General features: G+C 38.6%; 1 protein-coding gene across 2 annotated transcripts in view; it reads right to left on the reverse strand.

Moving 5' to 3' along the window:
• gtf3c3 (general transcription factor IIIC, polypeptide 3) overlaps positions 1–25,328 on the reverse strand; it is a 51,373-nt gene extending 26,045 nt beyond the window's left edge. Inside the window, exons 1-12 of one of the 2 annotated variants that reach the window (XM_052018608.1) lie at positions 25,084–25,328; positions 23,460–23,574; positions 22,757–22,929; positions 17,351–17,474; positions 15,348–15,539; positions 12,341–12,506; positions 10,638–10,785; positions 9,122–9,188; positions 7,730–7,830; positions 6,021–6,192; positions 2,703–2,905; positions 81–182 (exon numbers count right to left, since the gene is read on the reverse strand). In XM_052018608.1, coding sequence (XP_051874568.1) covers positions 81–182; positions 2,703–2,905; positions 6,021–6,192; positions 7,730–7,830; positions 9,122–9,188; positions 10,638–10,785; positions 12,341–12,506; positions 15,348–15,539; positions 17,351–17,474; positions 22,757–22,929; positions 23,460–23,574; positions 25,084–25,182 — 1,662 coding nt within the window. In that variant the 5' untranslated portion in view covers positions 25,183–25,328. Of the gene's footprint in view, positions 1–80; positions 183–2,702; positions 2,906–6,020; positions 6,193–7,729; positions 7,831–9,121; positions 9,189–10,637; positions 10,786–12,340; positions 12,507–15,347; positions 15,540–17,350; positions 17,475–22,756; positions 22,930–23,459; positions 23,575–24,264; positions 24,339–25,083 lie in introns of those variants that run through there. The other variant, XM_052018615.1, reaches the window with a different exon arrangement.
• Between the last annotated feature and the right edge of the window lie 423 nt (positions 25,329–25,751).

The following is a 25,751-nucleotide window of genomic DNA, read 5'->3' on the forward strand; positions in this document are numbered from 1 at the left end:
AACTGTATATCAATTTTCTTTTAGTTAGCAATGATACTTTCACTGGGAAATTGTGAAACAAAATCTAAATTACAACTCACCTTTAAGAGCATTGCTAGCATGGCAAGTAAAGCATCCACATAATCAGGTAACTTTTTCTGGGAGTATAGCAAGGTTGAACGGTGAAGTAACAGCTTCAATTCCTGAGTGTCAGACAAGTGATTACTTACATGTTAGGAAATAATTATTAAATCCACTAAAGCAAAGAAAAAATAGACAAGTTACTCAATTTCTCCTTAAGAAAACTGTCAACAAATGGCTACTGACGTTTTTATCATATTCCATAAATTCTACTGAGAATGATAAATTGTACAGAATTAGTTTCAGCTGTTGTTAGAAGTACTATGTCATGCCCAACCATTCTGCAGGTAGTTTGATATTTTCTTTGAATTTCATCAATACCACTTTGATCAACCAATAAGAGTCAGAAGTAGCTTAAACAAATCATGATATGTTTTAAATGCAGAAGCCTATTTTAAAGTGTTTCCGATGTGACAGTGACTTAACATTGTTGCTGTAATGAAACAATGTTTTGAAAGTTGGTAAAGCCGCACCATACATTAACTCAGTATATTAACAATGGTGTAAGGTTAAGTTTAATTTCCTTTTTGAGCATCTCCCTGCACCTTTTATAGTCTTGACTACCTCCCCCCTCTTGAGTTCTCTATACCTGTTATGTGTTTCTTTTTTCTCTTTATTCAACCCTTGATATCCTTTGACATCCAGGATTCCCTGTACTTGTTACCCTTGGCTTTTACTCTTACAGGAACATGATAGCCCTGAACTCTTCTTATTTTTCCTATGAATTCTTCCTACTGTGCAGATGTAGACTTACCTGCAAGTAGATGCGCTCAGTCTACCTTTGCCAGGTCCTGCCTTATTTTAGTGAAATAGGCCTTCCCCAAAGTTAAGACCTTTATTCCTGGTCTATCCTTACCTTTTTCCATAACCACTTTGAAATATTTAGAGTTATGGTCACTATCCCCAAAATGAACCCCTACTGACACTCATTCAACTAACCAGCTACATTCGCCACGACAGGTCCAGTAATGCACCTTCCCTCATTGGTCTATCTACATACGGTGTCAGAAAGCTCTTCTGGACACACCTCAAATATTCTGCCTCCTTTGAGCCTTTTACAGTGAGGCGATCCCAGCTAATGTTTTGGAAACTGAAATCCCCCAGTATGATAACCCTACTTTTATTACATCTCTCTGCTATTTGCCTACACATCTGTTCATCTATTTTCTGTTGACTGTTAGATTCTCTGTAATACACTCCAGGCAAAGTGACAACACCCTTTTTGTTCCTAATCTCTGCCCATATGGCCTCATTGGAGGAGCCTTCTAGGATATCCTCCCCCACTACTGAAATAATGCACTCCTTGATTAACAGTGCAATGCCACCTCCTCATTTTACATCCCTCCCCCCACCTCCCCACCAACTCACCTGAAATTCTGTAACCCAGGATACAGAGTTGCCAGTCCTGCCCATCTTTCAACCATGTCTCAGTGAAGGCAACAATACCGTAATCCCACATATTAATTCATCTACCTTATTAGTTAGACTCTTTGCATTAAAATAGATGCAATTTAGCTTTGTATTCCTTTCATGTGCAATTACCATCCTGCTCTGTCTACTGGACATACTAACTTTTGTTCTTCTGGGTGACTGTACCTCCCTAGGCTGTTAGTTACCCTGTAAGATCAAAGATAAAATGCACATACAAGTATGGGGTCTAGAGAGAGAAAACAAGTATGACCAGGAGGAACCAAATCTACAGTCATCAGGACACAGCAAAGGGAAAAGTGATTGTGCTGCAGCGATTCAGAGGATTAGCCTCCAAGGCTTAGAAGGACTGCAACTACCATTTTTGTTAAGTATTGTATTTTTATACAAGATGCAACTTAATTAATAACCAATACATCTGTGTACATAGTTGTTTGTTGTACTCACAAACAAATGTCTTGTATTAGCTAAACCAAATCTTGAAAGTATATCAGATCTATGAATTGGCAACTCATACACAAGAGTCATCACTTTCACAAGACAGGGTTACTTTCCCTACTTCCGTGACTTCTATACTTTGGCCACGGGTCGTACTTAATTAATTAGTCCCACCAAAGAAGTCTTGCTAGTTAAGTGATACATATTATCAGGCAAACTGGATGTGACCCTTTCAGTCATGAGTGATTCATTCACTAGCTTGAATAATAGTCTACTTCTAAAATTTATTTTGCAGGATGTTGACATCGCTGTCAAGGCCAGCATTTAACATCACTGTAAGGGTGTTGGTGCAGTCCACCTTGAACAGTCATCATCCTTGAAGAAATTATTCAACCATCCCAAACCTTTACAGAGGTACTTAGGAAAGGCTGATGAAAGGAATGCCAAATTTTCTTTTATGCTTTATGCTGCAAGGCCTATTTACTGTGGTAGATTTCATTTGTAATCTGTGCATGAGGATATATCTGTAAAAGCCCTGGCTCAAAAATCCAATTCCACAACCAACCAAATTTCTACGGTGGTAACTAGATATTTGTAATTTCAATGCATCCAATATGTTGCCAGCAAATCATTACTTTGCAATGTGCATATGGCTTTCCAGATGCAGTGAAACACATGCTCTGTAGCAATAATTAACTGATTACTATATTTTGTACCTGCTGAGCTGCATTCGCATCTTGTGTTAACGTTTCAGCATCGTGCATTGATTCCAGTGCCTCAAGAGCTTTCTCTGGCCGCCCTAGTTGTTGTTGTAAGGTTGAGAGAGAAATACGTGCATCCAGGTGCAAAGGTGCCATTGCCACCACTTTACCATAGCTCTCTGCTGCCAGCTCCATGTGTCCCAAAGCTTTCAAACACTCTGACATTGAAAGATGAAAATTAGAATTGAGTATAAACTACGTTTTCTGAAAGTTCATTCCCTTTCCTGACCTCCCAATGTCACCCCACGATCATTGCAGTAATAAACATACTCCAGAAGGAAAATAAATATTTGGTGCTGGCATCACATTGGAGGTGCTGGAAATATTGGAGGGTAATTTGTTGAAAATGAAAGCTGGTTGGGCAAGAGGTGAGGACAAGTGGAAAGCACTTGCTGGGAAGGCAAGGGAAGATAACGGAATATGGAAAACAGAACGGATGTGGATGAGAGCCCCATCAGCTCCAATGAAGGAAAAACCAACATAGTGCAGCATTGGCATGGAAGGGGTCAGCAGATGCGAAGACAGAATGAAGAGAATGAGAGGACGGGGTGAGAGGAAGTGCAGTGAAGGTAGCTGTTGGAGTCAGCGGGCTAATGGAAGATACTGGTCAATACCCTGCCCCTAGAAATGGAAAGTTGAGGAATGGAAGTCAAGAATCATAGGTGAACAATGTGCTTAAAACAAAAGTTAGAACTTGGGAAAGGCAACTGATGAAATATTCCAGCTTTGGGTGAGATGCTACTGGAAAAGAAAAGTAAGGGAAGGACTGCAAGTCAGACTGTAAAACACTGATGCACTGTTTGATCTGCATCCAAGTGCTTTTTTTTTTACACCTGACACTTGCTTCATATTGTTCACAAGTCAAGGATACAAAGAGGCTCCCATTTGGCAAAGTAAAGTTCTCTGATTTTCTAGATCACAAGATCACAAGACAAAGGAGCAGAAGTAGGCCATTCGGCCCATCGAGTCTGCTCCATGAGCTAAACTAAAACTATTCCTATCTAGCCCCAATTTCCGGCCTTATCCCCATATCCCTTGATACCTTGACTAATTAGATATCTACCTATGTCCTCCTTAAACGCCCCCAATGATTGGGCCTCCACAGCTGTACGTGGCAAAGAATTCCATAATTTCACTACCCTCTGGCTAAAGAAATTTCCCCTCATCTCTGTTTTAAACCGGTACCCTCTAATTCTAAGATTGTGCCCTCTAGTCCTGGACTCACCCACCAAGGGAAACAGCTTAGCCACATCTACTCTGTCCAGTCCTTTCAACATTCTAAATGTTTCTATGAGGTCCCCTCTCATTCTTCTGTACTCCAGTGAGTACAGTCCAAGAGCCAACAAACGCTCATCATAAGTAAGCCCTTTCGTTCCAGGAATCATCCTCGTAAATCTCCTCTGAATCCTCTCCAACATCAGCACATCCTTCCTAAGATATGGGGCCAAAACTGCACACAGTATTCCAAATGAGGCCTCACCAGTGCCCCATAGAGCCTCATCAACACTTGCTGACTTTTACACATTATACCTCGCGAAATGAATGCCAACATAGCATTTGCTTTCTTTACCGCCGATCCAACCTGGTGGTTAACCTATAGGGTATCCTGCACGAGTACCCCCAATCATGAGGTGATAGATATTACAAACTATAGAGATACTAATATTATTAAGAAGTTGAAACACATACGTAAATTCCATGATCACAGTGACTAATTTTAGACAGATTGTAATAGACAGATGTATATATGTCCGACGTCTCCTGGCTATTTCCCACAGCTGTATAGTAACTTTCTCTGGTCACTCTTGTTCTTGCTATAAGGTTATGAGAGAAATACATGCATAAAGGTGCAAATGTGCCATTGATATCACTTTAGCACAGATCTCTGCCACCAGTTCCATGCGACCTAGGACATTTGAAAACTCTTCAATTATGAGAAGAAAATAGCATAAAGGACATACAAACCATTCAATGACACCTGAGTACACCAGAATCTTTAGATGTTCCTGAACATGAGCAGTGTTGCTGTACATTCCAATCCACTGCTACCTCACTGATAAATAATGAGCAACATGAGTCAGAATCACCAAAAACAAAAGCATTCATCACATTGGGCCCACAGTTTCCTCTGGCTCTTCAAGATCTCTTCCCTTTTGAGCTCCAAATAGTTGGAGAACAATAGCTTGTTGATGCCCCACACCTACAGTGCAATTCTGCACACTTCAAGCATTACGTTGGAGAAAAATCAAGATGGTCAAGTCAACTCATCTTTTCAGGACAGAGCTAATGTTTCAAAAATTAATATACTTGTGTCACATTTTCAATAGGTTGTTTATCAGAAGCGATCTCCAAGGATTTGGACAAACAGATCCATTATATATACAAATGATCAATTAACCAATTCTCACATTTAACTCCCTCCAACAGCCAAAGTCCTAAACCTCAAAATGGAGCATTCAATTATATAAATTTTAGCTTAGGAGGAGGCTGTCCAACTCTACCTCCTCATGTCCCATTTCCCTATCCTCTTCCCATGTTTTTTTTCTGTATTCTTCCTCTTCAAACACCTGTCTTTTAACAAATCTCATAATACAATTATCTCTGTAATTTGTATTACCTACACTGTAGGGAATTGATAATAGGGCATGATGGTGCTGCAGCATTTAAATTAATGGACTAGTAATCCAAAGGCCTGGGATAAAAATCAAAAGAGCAGACTTCAAATCCCAACTGTGCAATTTTAATTCCGTTAATACTTTTCAACTACTGAAAAACAAAACCAGTCCTAGTAATGGTCATACTAAAATGAGGCAGTGAGCTCCAGACTGCTATCACCCTCTGGGGAGAAAAAAAGTGCTTCCTCATCCCCATTCTACCAATTACTGTAAACCACTGCACCTGAGTGTTTGGTTCCTCACCAAAGGAAACCCAGTTTACTCTATCTAAACCCATAAAAATGTTTGTACACCTCAGCTTCCTCTGCTCCAAAGAAAACAACCCCAATTTATCCAATCTTTATTTATAGCTACAATCATATTTGTTTCAAACAAGTTGCTATCTGAAGCAAGCTATCACTGTATGTAAAACCAAATTAAGAATTCCTTTTAACTTGAAACAGGGTGAATCGTATTCTGTCACCTGCAGCACGCCTTCATTCCTTGCAAGTTCTGCTCATGCTAATTTCATCAGGTTTTGATTCTTTCAATAAATGTCATCATACTATAAAAAGATTTGCTTTGAGTAACAAGGTTTCCAGTATCTAAATTTAATTACCTGCATGACGGAGCCAGACAACTGCAAGGTTGTATCGTTCTGAACAGACAAGGGCACTCAAAAGGGGCAATGCAGAGTTATACTCGCCAATCTCTAGGAAAGCTTCAGCTACATCTAAATAAAGGTCTCCCATGTCTTCAGGATTTTGTTCCATTAAGTGAGTCATTAAAAGCTGCAGATAAAAAGAATGCGACACGGTAATTAACAGTAGCTAAACTCTACAGCTTTTTGCAATTCATTTCTTCACTCTTCAATATAAACCTCATTGAAATTCTGTACTCATTGAATTTTAAAATAGACTGCATTATCACAACATTTAAAGCACAATGCATGTTTGCAAAAATAAGTTTGATCTTGCAAGGGATTAATCTCAATTACAGCTAAAAAAATGTTTAGTCTGGGGAAAAAAAAAGGAGATACTAGAAGTAATCAACAAATTAGAAAGAAGCAGGCTTAATCACTTGTGCTGATAACCTTTCATTGATGGACTTTATTCATTCTCCATTTCCTTTTTATTTCAGATTTCCAGTATCCACAGTATTGCTTCTGCACTCTGGAACTTCAGATGAAGCACAAAACCTTTGGGTTCATTCTAATTCTCGCAAGGTGAATCAATTAAGAGTCCAATACTTAAGTGTCCTATACTTATACAAATCTTTGGATACCTTCCATAAAGAAAATACATTTTCTATCAAAAAAATCATCTTTTTCATAGATATTTAGTGTTAAACACCTTTATATATAATAATAATGGTAAATAATTTAAAACTGGTTGCATATTTAACAGCCAGAAAATAGATTCACATTCATGAAAACATGCTGAATACATTTCATTGGGGAGAGTTTAATTTTTCTGGTATTCAGTAAAAGCTGCAAACAGAAGGAAGTGGGTGGGGAGAGTTAAAAAGTTACCTTTCACCCCACTCAGACTGGCAGAACAAAATTCTACAATTTGCTTAAAAAGTCAAAATTGAAGTCAGTTTGTGTCACACTGATCATCTCTTCATCGGATTGAATCCAAAGCAGTTAATTTATTCAAAATAAAGCATCAGCCTTCCACACATGGGCATTAACACTGCTATGAGAAATCTAACATGACAACAGTGATCAATGGTATTACTGTAACATTTTTCAGGCACGATTAACCTACACATAAATTCTTCAACACTGGATATAGGTACTTACACACATTAAAATCATATTCTTGGCACTGCTATTCCTCACTTAAACGAAGCACAAAAAATGTAATCAAACTGTCTCTCTAATAATTTTTCTAATAATGTCCCTGAACATTGTACACTCAGCCCTGACTTAGGTTGTCAATCTATTCTCAGACTACTGATAATATTGTACTTAAAGAAACTGATTGGTTCCTCAGAACAGCCACTAGTAATTCGCTCTCTATCCTATTACCACCTCCCAACAACATAATTAATATGAATTTGCTTTGAAATACCATTCCAGTGCAATCCAGCATCTGAAGAGTAGACCAATATATTATAATGTATATTTCTTACCACCAACCATAATATTTTTCCCATAGCTGTTGTCTCTTTCTTTAAATCTCCCTTTATTTTATTCTTTTCTACATTAACAGTGATTGCAAAACAGTTTATTAATGTTGAATTGAATTACTGCATTATGTATTTAGCTTAAGATCCTTCAAAGTTCATAAGTGAGTTCAAAACTCATGTTGACCTGAAACTTACATCAAGGGGCTGAAGGATATGAAGATGGATCAAGCACACCATCAGCTTGACTCGGATATCTATAGGAACTACATCGGGAATCTGACAGTTGTAAGTAACATCTAAATCAGAGAAAGGAGAGAGCAGTTTAGTTTGTATCAGTGTCTTAAAGGAAGTCAGATACCTTTCTACACGTAGAATTCTTCCCATTTTTCATTACTCCCCCTCTCATTCCTATCCTGAACATCATTTACTCAGCCCAGGCCTAGGCTACCAATCAATTCTCAGCTTACTGATAATATTGGAGATATAGTAACTACTTGGTCCTTCAGAGTAACAGTTAGTAATTCACTTTCTAACCTTCTGCCAGCAATATGATCAGGAATGTGGATTTGCTCTATGGAAAATCAAAACAGGTCATTCAAAAATGATTCAGCAGCTGATGGATAGGCCAATATATTGCAATATATCTTTCTTAAAACCCCTGTTGCTGATGTTTCTTTTGTTTCATTTTTTATCCCAATGTGTGAAGCACTTTAAGACTTCTTCTTTCTAGAAGATACTGCACAAATAGAGACTACTGCTTAACTCTTTAAAAAAATGTCTGCCTCTCCAAAAGATTTATGTCCAACATTATTTTAGAAGAAGCATTTGGATTTCCAGGAGTTTTATCTGATTTTAGCATTATGGACAGAGTCTGTCCATGTGGTTTAGAATTACTTCTGTACAAGAACAGAACGTCTGTGGTTTTAACACAAAGGTAACAAATTATCTATGTGTGGATACTAGAAATACTTAACATAAGGAAGAGTTGTTTGAAAACAGTGTCCCATTTTGCAGAACACTGCATCTGAAAGGTGCAGAGTGATAGTGTACTGATATGCCAGACCACAGTGTTAACGCATACAGTGGATCACTGAAGAAAACTATGCCAATGAGAAGAAAAAATTCTTCAGATATAAACAATATTATAATAGTGAGCAAATGCACTATCTCAACATTAATCACAGTCAGATCAGGTACAGGTACAGAGCAAAGATTCATCTAGTCTACCCAATAACAGTCCTAACGTCAGAGAAGCATTTCTTATTACAATAGGGCAACAGCTGCTACCATATTACACACCACAAAATTCATAATGCCTCAGAGGGAAATGACCAATTTGTACTAAATTAGAAAAAGTTTTAAGTGGTAGGCTCATGTCCATTAGGAATTAAGTAGTCCGTTGGAATTAGTTTCCTGGAGATAAGCAGGATGAAACTGTTATCCCATCAACCCGAGCTGGGTTTAAAGCAGATCTCAGCGGTGAAGTACTAATATCTGAAGCACCATTGCACCAGTCCATAAATATATTATTGCCCTATAACCATAATAAATCCCAAAAATGGCTTGTAGTCCAAAAGCACTTTTTACCTTCCTCTGCATCATCTTGTTTTGAAGAAACCTTTTCAACCACAACTTCAGTAAAGGTAGTTATAATCTATAAAATAAAGAAGAATCGAACAGGCTTGGCAAAAAAAACTGCAAGTTCAAAGCCATTTACTTTTATATTAAACAAGAACTCATTAGTAACTGTACAACAGAAAAAAAGAAATTGGATATAAGAAAAATAGTAGGTTGAGGAAGCAATTGGGTTTTAGGGAGCTTGTCTGTAATTAGAAGTATACATGCTGGAACATAACATGACTGGAGAAGATTAAAATCAACAAGGCCCAAGAGGATTTGAAAATAGGGGGAACGATCTTGAAATGAATTTGTTGAGGTGTAGGGAACCACCAACACTTCAGGAAGATTTAGGTGACAGAAGTTGCTTTAGGGTACCATAATGGAGTTATTGGACTGTTGGAGAACCAACAATTATGGGAAGCAAGGATCTTATGAAATGGTAGAGTAAGCTCAATGAATCATGCTCGTGCTACATATGTTCTTCTGTTCGTGTTACACAAGAGCACACAAGCTACCATTCTGGACCAGCTGGGATTCATGAATGGTGGCTCTGAGACAGGTGATGAGGAGAACACTGGAGAAATCAATCTCCAAAATGCTTAAGTTGTAAAAATGATGGACTGGATATGGTTTCAATGCTGAACTTAGCATCAAGTAGAATCCTAAAATTACTTATCTATAGAGAAGTTTTAAGGTGATGAATAGAGATCCAGGAGAAGCTTTGTTCTGGCAGGATTTGAAGTTTACTATTTTGGTTCAACAATGTTGTTCAGCAGCAATGTGGCCACAATGAAATAAGGTGGAATATTAATCAAAATTGAGCCACAGTTTTAAGTTTAAGTACAGGGTTGAATTGTGGAAAATTTTGGTCAACCAGGACTAATTAGGCTGACCAGAATGAAAAAGTAGAAGTATGTTTGATGATTCAAAAACAAGCATCGATTTTAACTCAAAATAATGTATTTTATAATGAGCATATTTAACATTAGGTAGTATCTAAAGTGTATGCTACTTCCAATAAATGGATAGAGCATCACATGATATGATTGCAAAATATAATCTTGGTATTCAAGGTGATTTTGATGAACTATTTGTGGTTTAGGACAGCTTCTCAATCCAGTAGTCTGCAACACAGTGATATGCAAGACAGCTAAAAGAAATGAATGATAATGTTTTGTTGCTTTGATGAACCAAAGAGCTGAAAATGCAAAGGAAAGCAATGAAAGTGTTGATACAAAAATAATAATCAGGCCAAACAGGATAGAAAGAAATTAATAAAGATGTAATATTGTTGATACAGCAACAGCATTCAGCTTAGAACAGTGACTCCTACTGAATATTTGTTATATGATCCCTTAGCATTCCCAACACAGAATAATTTGATTGAGTTTACAAGTGAGCAAACCTGCTGATCCGGAATATAATATATTCCAAAAGAAAAGCACCACTTCATCCATCTCTTCTATTGCTCACACACACCTACCTCCAACGTTTTATCATACTGTTTGCTTGAGAGGTACAACTCGGCTGCCATATTTACATCCTCAACAGAAACTAGGCTCTGATGTTTGCTAAGGGCCTCTTCCATCACACCAATAGCTGAAGTAATATCATTAGTTTCATAATAGCTTCTGAAAAAAAGTTAGATTTTATTTTAGTTAGAGTAAAAGCCTATTCCTAAAGGATTGCTCTTAAAATGAACAAAATCTAAACACTCCCTTCAGCCACCAGTTTTAATTCAAGTAAGGTGTTCAATAAAGTCCTAATCCTAAACATTCCGAATATAATGTTCCTAAGCTGGTTCCTGGCACTCTGGGAAATATTTAATAGAATATAAACAAATGGTGATGCTATACATTATGGGTTCTTTTATTTTTTGCTTTCTAACTTAATATTGGGCAGTTAAGTGTGATTTAAGAGTATACTTAGGGTGCCTGGCCCAACTGAAGAAGGGAATGAGGCCAGAGTCAAGCTCAGTGAATAATACAACTGGGGAACATCCCATTTGTGGAGTGCAGTTGTGTGCTGAGTGGCAAGGTAGTAGGGAAGAAGTATGTAAATGGTCACCAGAGTACCAAGTATGTATAACGTTGTGCAAGGATCAAAGTAAACATCTTGGGAGAAAGAAGAAACAGAGTGGATTCTGACAGCACAAGAAAGAGGGTCTGGAGCAGCACCTTGGGGAAATGTGCAACCCAATCCCATTAGAGGCTATGCGGGCAAAAGCTGCATAGCACTATCTAGAATATACCTAACTTCTATGTAAAACTCTACGCTCAATATAAATATTTGACGTATTTAAAAAATAAGGTAGAATCGGTATTATTCCATATGGATTAAAAGTTCTTTTGAAAACACTGTACATAAACAGAGTATCACTAATGCTGCATCCAAATCCACTGGTACCATCCCCAGTAACAAGGTTCTAATTACACTCTGCCATCTCTCATGGGCAGGTGATGACGTTCACTTGCCTGACACCAGTATCAAATTGAAAAAGGAGCATTTGCAATGCCACCAAGAATCTCTTCACTCCGAGCACAGAACCCCACCAAAAATGACAGAAGGAGGGCACTTCCTGTACTACCCACCCACCTCCCCAAGTTACCTCATCCGTGTCAGAGCCCACAAATCCCACATGACCACATCGGCCACCCCAGAACACACCAGGCTGGAGTGGAAACAAATCATCCTCGACCCTGAAGGACTGCCTAAAAAGACGTGAATCATCTTCTCTACACAGTACAGTCAGACAAACATGATATATTTTGGCACAAGGCAATGACAGTCACCTACATAAATATAGATGTTACTCATTTATCACTGTTACATAATTTTAAATGAATAGTTAATCTGATTCAAAGCAATCATTATTTGGAAAGGATAAAAGCATTGTTCCTGCTCAGGCATTACTGATACCTGGAACAGAAATGCAACATCCCAGCTCCTTCGGCCCCAGCTTGGCTAGTAACTTTAAGTCTGTTTATACGACCAAACTGAAAGCTCAAATCTAAAAATACTTTCAGATTGTCACATTTTAATCTTTTTCCTCAGTAAAATAGCCAAATCAGCTTGTGTAATTTCTAAAACTTTTATTAAACAGAAACGCAACATTACTGACAACAAATTAAGATGTAGATCAAGAAGTGCTTTTTAATGAAGGGATCAATTACTGTGGTAACTTACTTTGCCATGTCTCTAGCTAGCTGCATGAAGTGTTCCCCATCAGTAGGTGGCAGAATGTTAAGGATGCGCCTGTATCCATCCATAGCCAGCTTGTGTTCACCAAGTTGTTCATAAAGGCTGCTACGCTCCCAAAGGTACCGGACATTCGTTGTGTCATACTTTATAGCTACATGTTATGAACAAATCAGTTATGTGTTCCAGGCTTTTTACTGTTTAAGATTGTGCATTCCAAACCACATTCTTTATGTCACAACTACAAGTAAGAACTTCACGCAAGAAACGAAATTGACCAGCAAGGCATAACCACAGTTTCCTCCCACACAATTGTTCAAGAACATTTCATCTGGTTTGATGAAATCATATAGATAAAAATTAAAAAGACATGCAAAACATTGTGGGATTTGATGAATACATCACAGATACTTTTGGTCAAGTGTAGCAAAAATTAAATATGTTTATTTATGCACATTTAATTTACTGATCAAAAACTTAAATACCTTAGCACACACTAGTAAAGACATGCAGACTCTCATGTAATTTTATTTTCACAAGGATAATTTTGCAGAATTAGGAAAAGGTCACACGGGATACACAGCACAGTGACGTAGCTAGTAGAGCCGCTGTTTCACAGCACCAGACACTCAGGTTCAATTCTGACCTTGGGGTGCTGTCTGTGTGGAGTTTGCATGTTCTCCCTGTGACTGCGTGAGTTTCCTCCCACACTCCAAACATGTGCAGGTTGGAGGATTAATTGATTACTGTAAATTGCACCCACTGTGTAGAATCTGGGGGGAATAGATGAGAATGTGCAGAGAATTTTTTTAAAAAATCAGATTAATGTAAGATTAGTGTAATGGGTGGTTGATGGTCAGCAAGGACTTGGTGGATCGAAGGGCCCATTTCTGTGCTGTATCTCTCCATGACATCCTGTGCAGCAATAATACCACTTCCAGAAATGCAGGCAGAGTTATGACGAGGCCAGGATTTTCCACATTTAATAAAGTCAAGTACCACAAAAGAGCTGGGATTGTAAGTTTGATTGCTATTGACCTTGGAGCTCAAGACTATAAAGCTTTCGACTGAAATCAGGTGTCAGAAAAATGATTGAAGGTTTTGCACGAAGGATTTAGAAGTATAGAGACGAAAAAGGTTTGAATTTATGGTGGTATGGTCAAAAAACAATAAACAAGAAAAATGCAAAAGCCTTAACACAAGCATAAAAAAGGATCTAAGAAAATAAGATCATAAATATTCCATGTTCAGCATGATTATCTTCAACATTCAGAGAATTATAAAAAGCAAAGTGTCTACTGCTGGAAATTTTATAAACTGCATAAATATAACTAAATAAAAATTTAAATTCTTAAGCAGTTTATAAAAGTTGTAAATGATACCATGTATTACTTACGACTTATATATCACTTATACTAGTATCTCAATTGGCGAGGACACAAAAGGAGGCCGAGTAAAATCAATTACTTGGCACTTGCAGCAAAGATACATGCAAACACTTGAGTGTCTTCTCTTGCAGACATCTGATGAGTTACACATGATTGGGGACATTCTTGGAGCTTCCTCCTCCTTCAATTATTTGCCCAGTTCTCCATCTCCATTCCCTAATGTATGTGGTGCAACCGCTGAGCAGTGCTCTAATCTGTAGATTATAATACTGTTTAACTCTGTTTTAAGAGTGCCACTGTCACTGTTTAACATGTGGTATAATAGTTTCACTGGAGTTGCAGTTGATTTTATTTATCGCCTGGTGCTGCTTCTGACACACTTTTCGATATCCCACATTGAACGAGGATCAGTCTCCTGGATTGATGGTGATCACAAAGTTTGGGCTTGAAAATTAGATATTGTGGAAGTATATAATCCTGCTGCTGTTTCACCCACACTTCCTCAGAGATACCCGGTTTTGGACTATCTGTATTATTCTGTCCCTCTTAGCATTATAGCAGTACCATAATAACCAATGCAAGATATCCTCTGTGTGACAAAACTGAAGAACTGGATACTTGCCAATATAATCATTGACAGAAAAGACTTAAACAGCACAGAAAACAGGATCAGATTAACAACTGGGTCTTTCAGCAACAGTTCCATCAGAAACAAAAGTCCTCCACACAGTGTAACCTGTTCCCTTCTTTCCCTCAGAGCTTGATGCTAAATATTGAAGAATACTGATTAATGAGCTGAAGAATGGAGTGGTCAGTGCTGAAGGTTTCCTTGTGCTGAATGCCATGAGATCTCAAACGATATGATGTCAATTTTGAGGCAAATTAGAGATATTACCATCTGGGAGTACAAACAGTTTGTGATCTCAAGAGAGGTTTTTTTTCCAGTTTATGGAATTAGGTCACAGATCAGCCTCAATTTCATTAAGTGTTGGAACTGGCTTGAGGACCCATATGGCTTATTGTGGTCCGTACACTGGCGTCCCACTGCTATGACAGAATATACCTAGGGATGGTAATAGAAGAATCTGGGATTGTTGGGTTTATTTCTGTGTACATAACCATTTCAAGCAGTTTCTCATCTTGTTTATGAGCAACATTCCAAAATCAGGCACCACATTGGGTGAGCAAGACTTTCAAAAAGTCCATTTATTTACCTTAGCCATATCTGAAAAGGATGTCAGATTTAATATTGGTACTGCAGATATTGTGTACTATGGGGTAGCTTACTTGGTCCTTTCAGAGGTCATTAAAGAGTCAACTGCATTATCTATGAATCACAGGTAGGTCAGATTGGGCAGAGCGAACAAGCTTCCTTTCATGAAGGGTATTAGTCAACCAGCTGGGTTTTTATAACAATCAGGTAACCTTTGTTTTTTTTTCTGGTGCTAGCCCATAAATTACAATTTACAATTAGCCCATTCACAATTTCAGTTTGCCAAGGTAGGAATCAAATTGACAATCACTGTGTTGTTATTCCAAGACCAAAACTCGCACTGAATCACCATTCATTGTTTTGATTTCCATTTAAGAGACTAACTTAACTGTACCTTTTGAATAACAGAAAATAGCCTGTTTGATATTGTCTTGCTCAAGGGACATTTCAGCCAATTTCACCCACTCCTCTGGGTCACTGGGATTCAAATGAGCTGCAATTAGTCCAAATTGCAATGATTTCTCCATGTCTCCTTGATCTTCATAAATCATTGCAAGGGTAGAGAAGGGCTCAAAAGCAAGAGGAGCTAGGAGAAAAAACAAATCTATGAAATACATTGGAAAATTGAGAATGATTTAATTAATACATGACCAGTTATTTCATACATGTCCTTTCACAGTAAGCTCTTCATAATTTCACAAAAACATATTCCAACTTCTAAAAAAACAAAAGTAACACCAAACTATATTTGATGGATGTTAATGAAATAACCAAAAGGGCCATAAAGAGAGCTATTTCAGCAGCTGGGAACACAGTTATAAGATTGCCAGTGACATGCTGCTACTGAATTGTCCTTCGCACATATTTTTGTTACTTTATTAGTGAAGTAAAACAATTTAATTACTTAGGGGTACTTTAATGAAGTGTAGCACATTTTGACTTTGATGATCTTCCTTGACTATATTTTTTTTAGAGATCCAACAATGGCCGATTTTTGTTCTCAAAATATGTCCTGAACATTTTTAATTTAAAAAGAATCTCCCCATATAAATAAAAGCACAAAATGGCTGGCTTCCACATTTCTAATTTTAGATGTTGGGTCTTTGTCAATTGCTATTTCTTAAGGGTAGTGGGTGACAGAGGGAACGGGAGGGGAAGGCAAGTAGAACTTGGGATATGTGGAAGGCTGCACAGAGCGATGGCAGAGCAATTAATCCAGTGGTAGCACATGTGCTCTCAACAGTCAACATAACCCAACAAACTTGGTTCTTTCATTTTATATTTGCTACGTTGCACACTCAACTCCTCAATAGTTTTAATAAGGAGTACAGCCTCAGAACAAAATTTTCAAAAACCATTTGTTGACATGATAAACTTTCCCTTCTTTATTTTCAAATTCCTTCTTGGCCTCGACCTTTCCAGCTCTGCAACATCCTCCAGTAATACAACCCTTTGAAATCTGTGCGCCTCCATAGCAAGTCTTACACATCCTTGATTTTATCTGCACATTCTTAATTTTATCCCTTCTCGGAATTCCCTCCTTAAAGCTCTGGCTCTCTTTCAAACCTACTTCTTTATTGGCCTCTGACTTGATGTCTCAAAATGCGGTATCAAATTTTGATTGCTAATAAAGTGTGAAGCACATTTAACATTTTTTGATGCAAAAAAATGTTCATAAGTGCAAGTTGTCATTAAGGCAAATGCACATAATTGCAATATAGTTATGTTTAGGAAAAATGATACGATCCACCTTTCTCTTTTAACAAATGATTCTAAAATATAATTCCCATTCCAACCACTCACTTCTAATTCTGAGGTTTCTTAAACAATTTCAGTGATTTTATCTCCATTACATTTTTAGAAAATTTCATTCCTTATTGACAGCCTGAAAGTCCCCCGTTTTCTCAGTCTGCCTTATAAATGAAGACCTTTTACCATAGAAATTAGCCATGTGGTTCTGCTCTGCACTGCCTTGAGGTTCTATTGTCATTACTTAGTCACAGCATTCAGTACTGGATACAATTCTGCTTAATGAATGCTGGTTGTCATATGAGGTAAATAAATCTGTTTATAATAATTCATAAATATCACACATACATATTATTAAATTGTAGTCATTGTAACTAAGAATTAATATTTAGACTACTGATTATAGAACATAATTTGTTGAATGTTGAGAAAAAAAGAAAAGCAAATTCAACAAATTCCACAGAACAAAAACCTAAGAAAGTTCTGGAAAACCTCTCAATTAATTTAATAAATTTATTGATGATCACAACACTCAGAACATTTTTTTGTAAAATACTTTTTGCTGCACTCTCAATAATTTTGGAGATCTGCAACGATGCAGACTAAGGTTCGACCTTCAAACAGATGATACACCAAGCACCATAATACCTTGTCTAATGATTTCCATACACATCATCACAGCTTCTTCACGGTCTCCTCGTGCAAACCTGATATTAGCTTCTCCCATGAGACCTCTCAAAGCTTTAGGGAGTTTACTTCGAGGTCGCCTCTCCTAACACATTGCGGATTGAACAGTGGAAGAACGGTGAGGAAGAAAAACAAAAAGATTAATGTTAAATTCCCTCTGTTTCAAATGTAGATGTGGACTATATAAGATTTACAATTGAAGCATGCCCATTTGATCCTTCAAGGTCATTCCATATTATTCGATATCATGAACTTTAGGCATTAATACTCTTCCACCATTCATCACCTAAACTTAGTTTCTTTACCTACTCCCCAGAGAGGAAAAAAAATTCAAAAAATGAGATTACTAAATGGCTCAAGTCTCTTTCATAAGTAATGCTAATGCAACTCGCATACCATGGTTTAAACTAACCCCAAACCAAATGTCTTCTCTGCAAATTGATTCAACGTTTCCACCATGTTTTGGGGAATTTTCGTTTTAAATTTAAACTTTCTTGAAACGTATCTATATATATTATTATTTCTAAATGGTATCAGCCCTTTTCTAGACATTCTATTCAAGAACAGTAGACTAGAATGACAAAAAAATAGTCATAAGACAATAAAACTTCAACAAATTTTCCTCATAACTAATTATCTGGAATCATCCCTGTCAATCCAAAATCTTTGTAATGCATTTATATTCTTTCTGAGATAGAGCAATCAAAGTTATACAACAGCATCTAGAACAAAATTCATAATGTTAATAATTTATTGCAATTAATCTGGCACTAATGATGTACCCAAAATTGCAGTATTTTCTCATTTTATTGACATTAAATATTTACAAAGTAAACTGTCATTACATCTAGGCAATTCAAAGGCAGTACTTCAAAGAAACATTTCAAATAACATTGAAGGTTTATAAATTCTAAAGTCTCAAAGTATTCCACTCAATCTATTGATGGTAATAAAACATAAAGCATATGGGTGACATCTCTATACTCAGTAGCACTTATTGTAGACACTGGCTATCAGTTTGAATTTTGAACTTAATGTAGCCACCAGCATATAATGTGTTTTTTGTTCCAGTTCATTTTAAATCTGAATAGAATATATGTAATATCAATGTTCTTGTAACATTCAATTAGCAAAATCACATACTAATGCTTGTCAAATCAGGTTACGTCAGATCACATTAACTTCACCATTAACTTATTTCAGAGATGGAATGCCACTGAAGAGTCATTCAAGCTTTGCGCTCTGCTTTAAATCATCACAAACCCTCACGCAAGCTAAAGGCGATGTTCCACAAACATACATGGTCAATTTCTAGGTCACGTGTGAAGTCCATCGAACAACTTCACTATCCTGCTCATGAAATTTATGAGTAGGTCAGAGGTCGGGCATCCTCCAGCAAGTGGTTTGCCTTTGCTTCCTGACACATCAAGGGCTTTCTACCATCTATGAAGCAGAAGTCAGGAGTGTGATAATACATTTTCCACTTGCCTGGATGAGTGTAGCTCCAACAAGTCTCAAGAAGTTCAACACCATCTGAGACAAAGCATCCTGCTTGATTGGCACCCAACCACCATGCTAAATATTCCTTCCTTCTGCCACTTGATGCACAATGGCTGTAGTGTGTACCATCTACAAAATCCACTGGAGTTACTTGCCTAGGCTATTCTGACACGATGTCTCAAACCTGCAACCTCTACTACCAAGAAGGACAAAGGCAGGAGGTGAATGGAAACTTCACTGCAGGACACATACCATCCTGACTTGGAAATACATCCCCGCACCTTTGTTGTCACTGGGTCTAAATCCTGGAACTCACTACCCAACAACATTGAGAGGGTACCTTCACCAGAAGCAGCAGTTCAGGAAGAAAATTGACCACCAGCTTCTCAAGGGAATTAGGAATGGACAATAAATGCTGAATTTGCTAGCATTGCCTACCAAAAATGAATTAAAATAATGTTGTGAAATAAAGAGATGTACATAGATCGGTCCACGGGTGTCATCTTATGGGCTTTAGCATACATGGAACTTCTCTTAATGTTACATGAGTGGTCATTATCTGTCTACTTGAATCTTAACAGCAATTCTGAACATTCACTGCCATGTGGAACAGCACCAAGGCAGTTATAATGTGCAGTGAGCTTCTTAGTAAAGATTAGTGAAAGTTCTTTGTTTTGACCAAGCCCTACTTTCCACCTTGCTTAGGAAAATGATTTATGAAGTTCATCATCCTGATAGCCCCAAAAATCCTGCTGAAGATTTTTTTCTGCAGGTCCCTGTGATTCTGGGAACTGAAACCAACAGCGGCAGCTCCCCAGGAATTTGATCTCTCAGCCTCAGTTGTACCAAAAACTGACAGATATTCTGAACCCAGGCCTGACGCACCACCTAAGCCTCTGCTTAACAGTAGGGCAAACCGCTTCAAATAGCTCCACTGCTCCAGCCTAATCAAATTCATCACCAATGAACACCCACAATGTCTCATACTTGGCCCTGCTTATCTTCACACCTATGGTATTAGTCAATTACAGGCACCACATCAAGTTGAACCAGAGCCAGTGAATAATAGTAACATTGTGCACAAGAGTCAGAACAATATACTCTGGTATCCAAAATGCAAAACACATAGACTAAGCTTTTTTTTCCTGTTCTATGACACACAGTTACACTGGTATGAAAAACACTATGATGCTGGAGGAACACAGCAGGCCAGGCAGCATCTGTGGAGAAAAGCAGGCGGTCAACGTTTTGGGTCAAGACCTTTCTTCAGGACTGAAGATAGGAAAAGGGGAAGCCCAATATACAGGTGGACAAAAGAGGGGAGGCGGGGTGGGTACAAGGTAGTGACAGGTAGATGCAGGTAAGAGATAGTGATAGGCAGGTGCTGGGGAGGAGGGGACATCATCTGGCTAGAGGTGGGAACTGAAGAACTTCTAGGAAAAAGATATTTTAAATGTTATATTTAAAAGCAGAGCAAGAAAGGGATCATTTCAACTGACCTTTCCAGTTACAATATTCCATATCCAGTGGCTTGGATCATTTATTTGCCTTTATAAAATCTATAATAAACATCCACTACCAACGGTCAATAAGAGTACATTCCCAATAACATCTGATTCATAAGAGACAATTGAAACCACTGAACATGAACATGGTAAAATAATACATTCTCTCTACCATCTCACCCCACATTCTTCATTGTACACCCATCTGCTCTGACTGTGGTTACTCATGATGGGATACTGCTTCAAAGGCAAAGGGAGGTGCCCTTGTGACATCTTGTTCAGGTCAGTCACATGTGTCTGGTTAATGGTATCAGTAGAATACCCATCCAGTTATGGATGATGTCACAATTAGGTCAGACCTTGGATGTGTATATTGTGAAGGCACATACATGTCTAAAAAGGCACGTGGAAGGCAAATGGGAATGAAATCCCAGGACGATCAACATTTATGTCAAAATCAGATAGCTCAGTACAAAGCAGAGATTAAATGCTCAAGATCATTTCAGTTCTTGCTTATTGATGCCACCTTTATTGATCTCCCTCATTGCTTATTTGAGAGCAGAAAGATGTGAAGAAAGCATCTAATATTAGTTCTTTTGTGGATCTGCTGATTATTTGACTGACATTAACAATAAACCACTGTATGATTGCCAGAGTACACACTCCTGGTATCTGTCTTGCCTTTCAGGTCAACAGTATCCTGTATTCTGGCACAATGGCCTGATCACCTCAGTGATCCTAAGATGGGACTCCCAAACTTTGGTGATATACACTGTCACCCTATCTTCTAAAATTTATGGATACCAACCCCACTGACATAAACTCCTTACCACTCAGTTGTGTTCTGAAGGACACCAGGTTTGACCCAATCTTTCCCTATTCCCCCACTGGAAGTATTGCCCAGCCACCCAACTCTTCTCTCATACTTCATCATATCTCCCTCCCCAATCCCCTCTTCCTCTACAGCATCTCTGCCAACCTTTCTACCCTTTCTTTGTCCCCCTCACTCCCTCGCTCTAATTTGAATAATGCACATGAAAAAACTGGAAAGAATAAATATACATAGTGGCATCATGTAACTTTAAGACACTTCGAACTTGCTCTTATGTATTGCAATACAATTATTCTCCTCTACTATAAAATGGAATTTGTCATATTAACAATGGATTGTTTGCTAATAACCTTGAGGTTATACATGTTAAATCCTCTTAAATGAACTATAGTACATTAAAAGCACCAATACTTAGCTGTATTAAAATAAAATATGTTGCTTTGGATAAAATAAAATACCTTAAACATCTCAAATATCCATGTTTAAACCAAATTTTGGAAAACTAAATGTATTGTGGAGGGGCGTGGCTGTCACATGACAGCACTGCCCAGTACCTGGTTAAAAGACACACCACTGTCAATCAAGGCCTGGCTCTACCCCACCCATCAGTGCACACCTGACCATTGGTCCCTCTAAGCACCTATGTACTTGGCCTCGGGCCATTGACCTCCTATGATCGATTAGTCCTTGCTGGCACTGGGCCATTGGTCTTTTTGAACTACCTGGGCTGGACCTCCCCTCAGCCCTCCAGCACTATAAAGAGTGCCACATGTGCCAGATTTGCTCTCTTTGTTTGCTCTGAGGAATCATGAAACGATGCTGGAGAGACCGCTGGTAAGGTGTGCACTTCGACAGGGTTAGCAGCGTTCTAAGTTGGTATTCCCGGTAGCATGGAGCCATGCCTGCACTGAGTCAAGGGGTGGTGGGTAGCATATTGCTTTTTCTTGATTGTTTGTACCCAGTTCATTGTGTGTGTGTGTATTTTACCCTTGTTGCGATTTTCCCATGCTCGCTAAAACCGGTGCGCGCGTGCGTGTGTGTGTTGCCCCTGTTACTTTTTCCCCGCATTTGCCTTTGTAAATAAATCATTTAACTCTAAGACTGTATTCAGAGTCCTCGTCCTTCGAGACCTCTAATCTGTTTCACAACACTGAACCACTGAAGAAACTGTTATGCAAATTCTGTTATGTTAAATTAATTGAGATAGCATACACATTATTAAACTTTCATTGACAAGCAATTGCTTCCTTCAGCTTCTACAAACAATGTAACTGCCACTGAACATCAATCCACAGGAGAAAATAGAAATTATTTTCATTCCCAGTTTACAACAAACTAAACTGGCATTCTTTCAGAATCCTCCTCCTACTAAGAGAACAATCAAACAATTGAATGCAAAAAATTAAAAACAATTTGACAAATCGTAATGAATAGAAAAAAAGTATTCAAGACTTGGACCAGAGTAACTGACTCATTAAACCAATCTCAATGTTGTACGTTCTGTGCTGAAAACATCATGATACTGCTCACCCTTTGCATTTTCTTGTGTTCTCGTTGCAGCTCCATCTCCAGGGCAAAAACATCTCCAGCAGAGAGCTGTTCACTTTGTTCATGCTCCTCATCATCGTCATCACTTACATGATCACCAAACATTGAAGCGAAAACTCGATGAACTGACTTGCTCACACCATCAGAGGTTTCCTCTGCAGAACCAAAATCAGAATATGTCATGTTTTGTATTTGAAATGGTGAACATTATAACTTAACCTTAAATAAAAGCCAAATAGTTAACAACTCATTCCTCAGTGTGGTTGATAACGTTCAGTGTAAGAGACTATAGGAAATGTAGCTTCTTCAATTGAATTTCATTTCCCTATACATCAGTTATCAGATATTAAGGAAACATCTGCCATTTTATACTGCTAATGCTATTCTAAATTACCTTTTTTTTTGCTGCCTTCCTTGTACTCAGTCCAAATCTGAGAAATAATGGAAATTGGCTTGGAACAACTTTTTCCACCAGGCTGCCACCAAATAGTGGCCATGTCTACATTTTAAAATAATTATATGAAGGGTCTGCAAAGATGGAAGTTCTCTCCCGATTACAATATACAATTTTAGCAACTTTAATATTTTATTCAATTCATCCATTTTAACAGCATCAACAGACACCTGTTTTCCTTAAAAGTAGAAATACTGGCCAGCCCTTTTCTACATCAGATGAATCGTGTACCTGAATCATCTGCTCCTTGTTTGGCTCGACTGCGTGAGGCTCTGGATGGGCCATCCACATCTTCTGCTGCTGTGGTTTCTCCTTCATCTTCAGTCACCCCACCCCCTGTGGCTTCCTAAAAATAAGCAACAGAGTTGTGCATTCATTATGTTGTACCAACAGTAAAAAAAGATAGGCGTTTTTAAAAGTTTGAACAATGCAGTTAAAAAAATGGAACAGAAGGAGGCCATTTGCTCTATTCTACAGAATTTTGTTTGACCAGAAACAGGGCTCCTCATCATGTGAAAAGATACTCTTAACAAATTAAAATATTTGACATACAGAATGGCCATCATAAAGTTGAAACATTGCACATGCTTTCATCAATCTCGAGGAAAGACAGTTAGAATATTCCAAAGCGAAATGCACAGCTTCGTATCGACAACAGGAGCATTTCATGTAACAAAGAGATTATTGATATATTGCTTTCACAGAGTCACCAATTTTTCATGTTCCCTTATTACAGGAAAATTACAATATGTCCACCAGAGGTTTTTTTTTCTAGAGAGATAAATGTAAATTTTCTTTTTAAAACTGTTTAGCTGCAATTCATACCCTCAGTAGCAATAACAGGGGAATTTAGATCAAGATTTATCCCACGTTAGGAAGTCTGGTGGACCAGTTTGGGCATCTGACCAATCTACTGTACAAATACGTCTGACAGACACAAGATGGTAAGTGTTTGCCTTTTCCTTTGTCCATCTGCTGGATTCATAGTGTGCCTCGGTGTGGAGGACAAATGTGAGGAACAAGTACGTGTACATACCGGTTTATGATAGAGGGGCAGCATATGCGCACTTTGTGGCTGGGTTTACTTGCCAGGAGCACCTGCTCAGGGATGCAGGCATTGCTTCTGCAGGATGCAGGAAGCAGGAATGTATGGTCTTTGACATCGATTACACATTTACCATCAAGTAGCTGTGTCAGTGTTCATCTCTCCACCTCCCCCCTTCCCTCCTTAGAAGCAAGCTCATCACTGAGTCGGGGAGTGGGTTCATGTCCCACTCCAGCAACTTTAACAAGTATCTAAATTGACGACCCAGTGCCGTATTGATGATGCGTTCAACTACCAGAGGAACAACGGCACTCCAAGCCTCCCCCAATGTGGGGAGTGAAAGATCACCTGATTCTTTCAGTCAGCAGTGACCAGGAGATTAACCTGCCATTTCCCTCCACAATTATGACCCCCGTGTGTGACTCAAGCACTTTCTGCTAATGCTGCAGTTTTCCTCGTTTCCCCCGGGCCAGGGACTTGCCTCGCAGGGGGGAATTTTTTTTAAAAATGGGGTCAATGTAGGATTAGTGTTGAGCAACATGGGTACACCCACACCTCAAGGATTGCAACGGTTCAAGAAGGCAGCTCACCACCACCTTCTCAAGGGCAAAAAGGGATGATGGGCAACTAAATGCTGGCTCTGCCTGAGAAGCCCACGTCCCTTGAATGGATAAAGCAGCGGGTGGCTGATGGTGGTGGCGGACAGTGGGCCGAAGGGCCTGTTTCCGTGCAGTGTGGGATCTTGCCGTGCGCCGAGGCCCGGGGGCTGCTGCTGCTCTCTCCGCTTGCGCTGACGCCCCTCTCCCTCACCCGCTCCCGCGCCTTCCTCTCCTCACGGAGCCGCTCAAACTCCTCGAATGAGATTTTCCCCTCTAAATAGTCGATGAGCTCGGGGCTGAAACCCGACATCTTCCACCCGGGCCGGAAGGATTACAGGACGGACCGACTCGGTCCGTTCATGTGCACAGCTCAGTGGAAACTTTGCGTCTTGATTTCGTTCCGGCAGAGGATTCTCCTCACAAGTCCGTCCAGTCCGGTCACCTTCGCATCTGATCGGTTTTAATCGCTACGTTGCTCATTCCTGGGGCGTGAAAATACTATTGCCGGAAGAAATTTGTAAAATAATTTATGATTGTTGCTCAGCTATTAAATAACGTCTGTGTTGATACAATTTTTGATATAATATACTGTGCCTTTCATTCAAAATTAATAAACTTAAAATGTAAATCTAAAATGTTAGAAATAGTAAAATAATAAAATCGTTTGTTTTTTCACAGACTGTTGGACAAAGTCATGGAAATCTGTGGGTGGATTGAAGACACTTGAACCATTAATTATCTTTCTACATTTGTTCTCAGGATGTGGGCAGTGGTTTATGCCTGTCCCCAGCAGTCCTGAGATGAGGGGTTGGGGAATGAAACCATTTATATTTATGGAGTTCTTTCCCAAACCCAAGATATCCAAAAATACCTTGCAGT

Source organism: Pristis pectinata, chromosome 1 (genome assembly GCF_009764475.1).
Source record: "Pristis pectinata isolate sPriPec2 chromosome 1, sPriPec2.1.pri, whole genome shotgun sequence".
Taxonomy (NCBI): Eukaryota; Metazoa; Chordata; class Chondrichthyes; order Rhinopristiformes; family Pristidae; genus Pristis; species Pristis pectinata.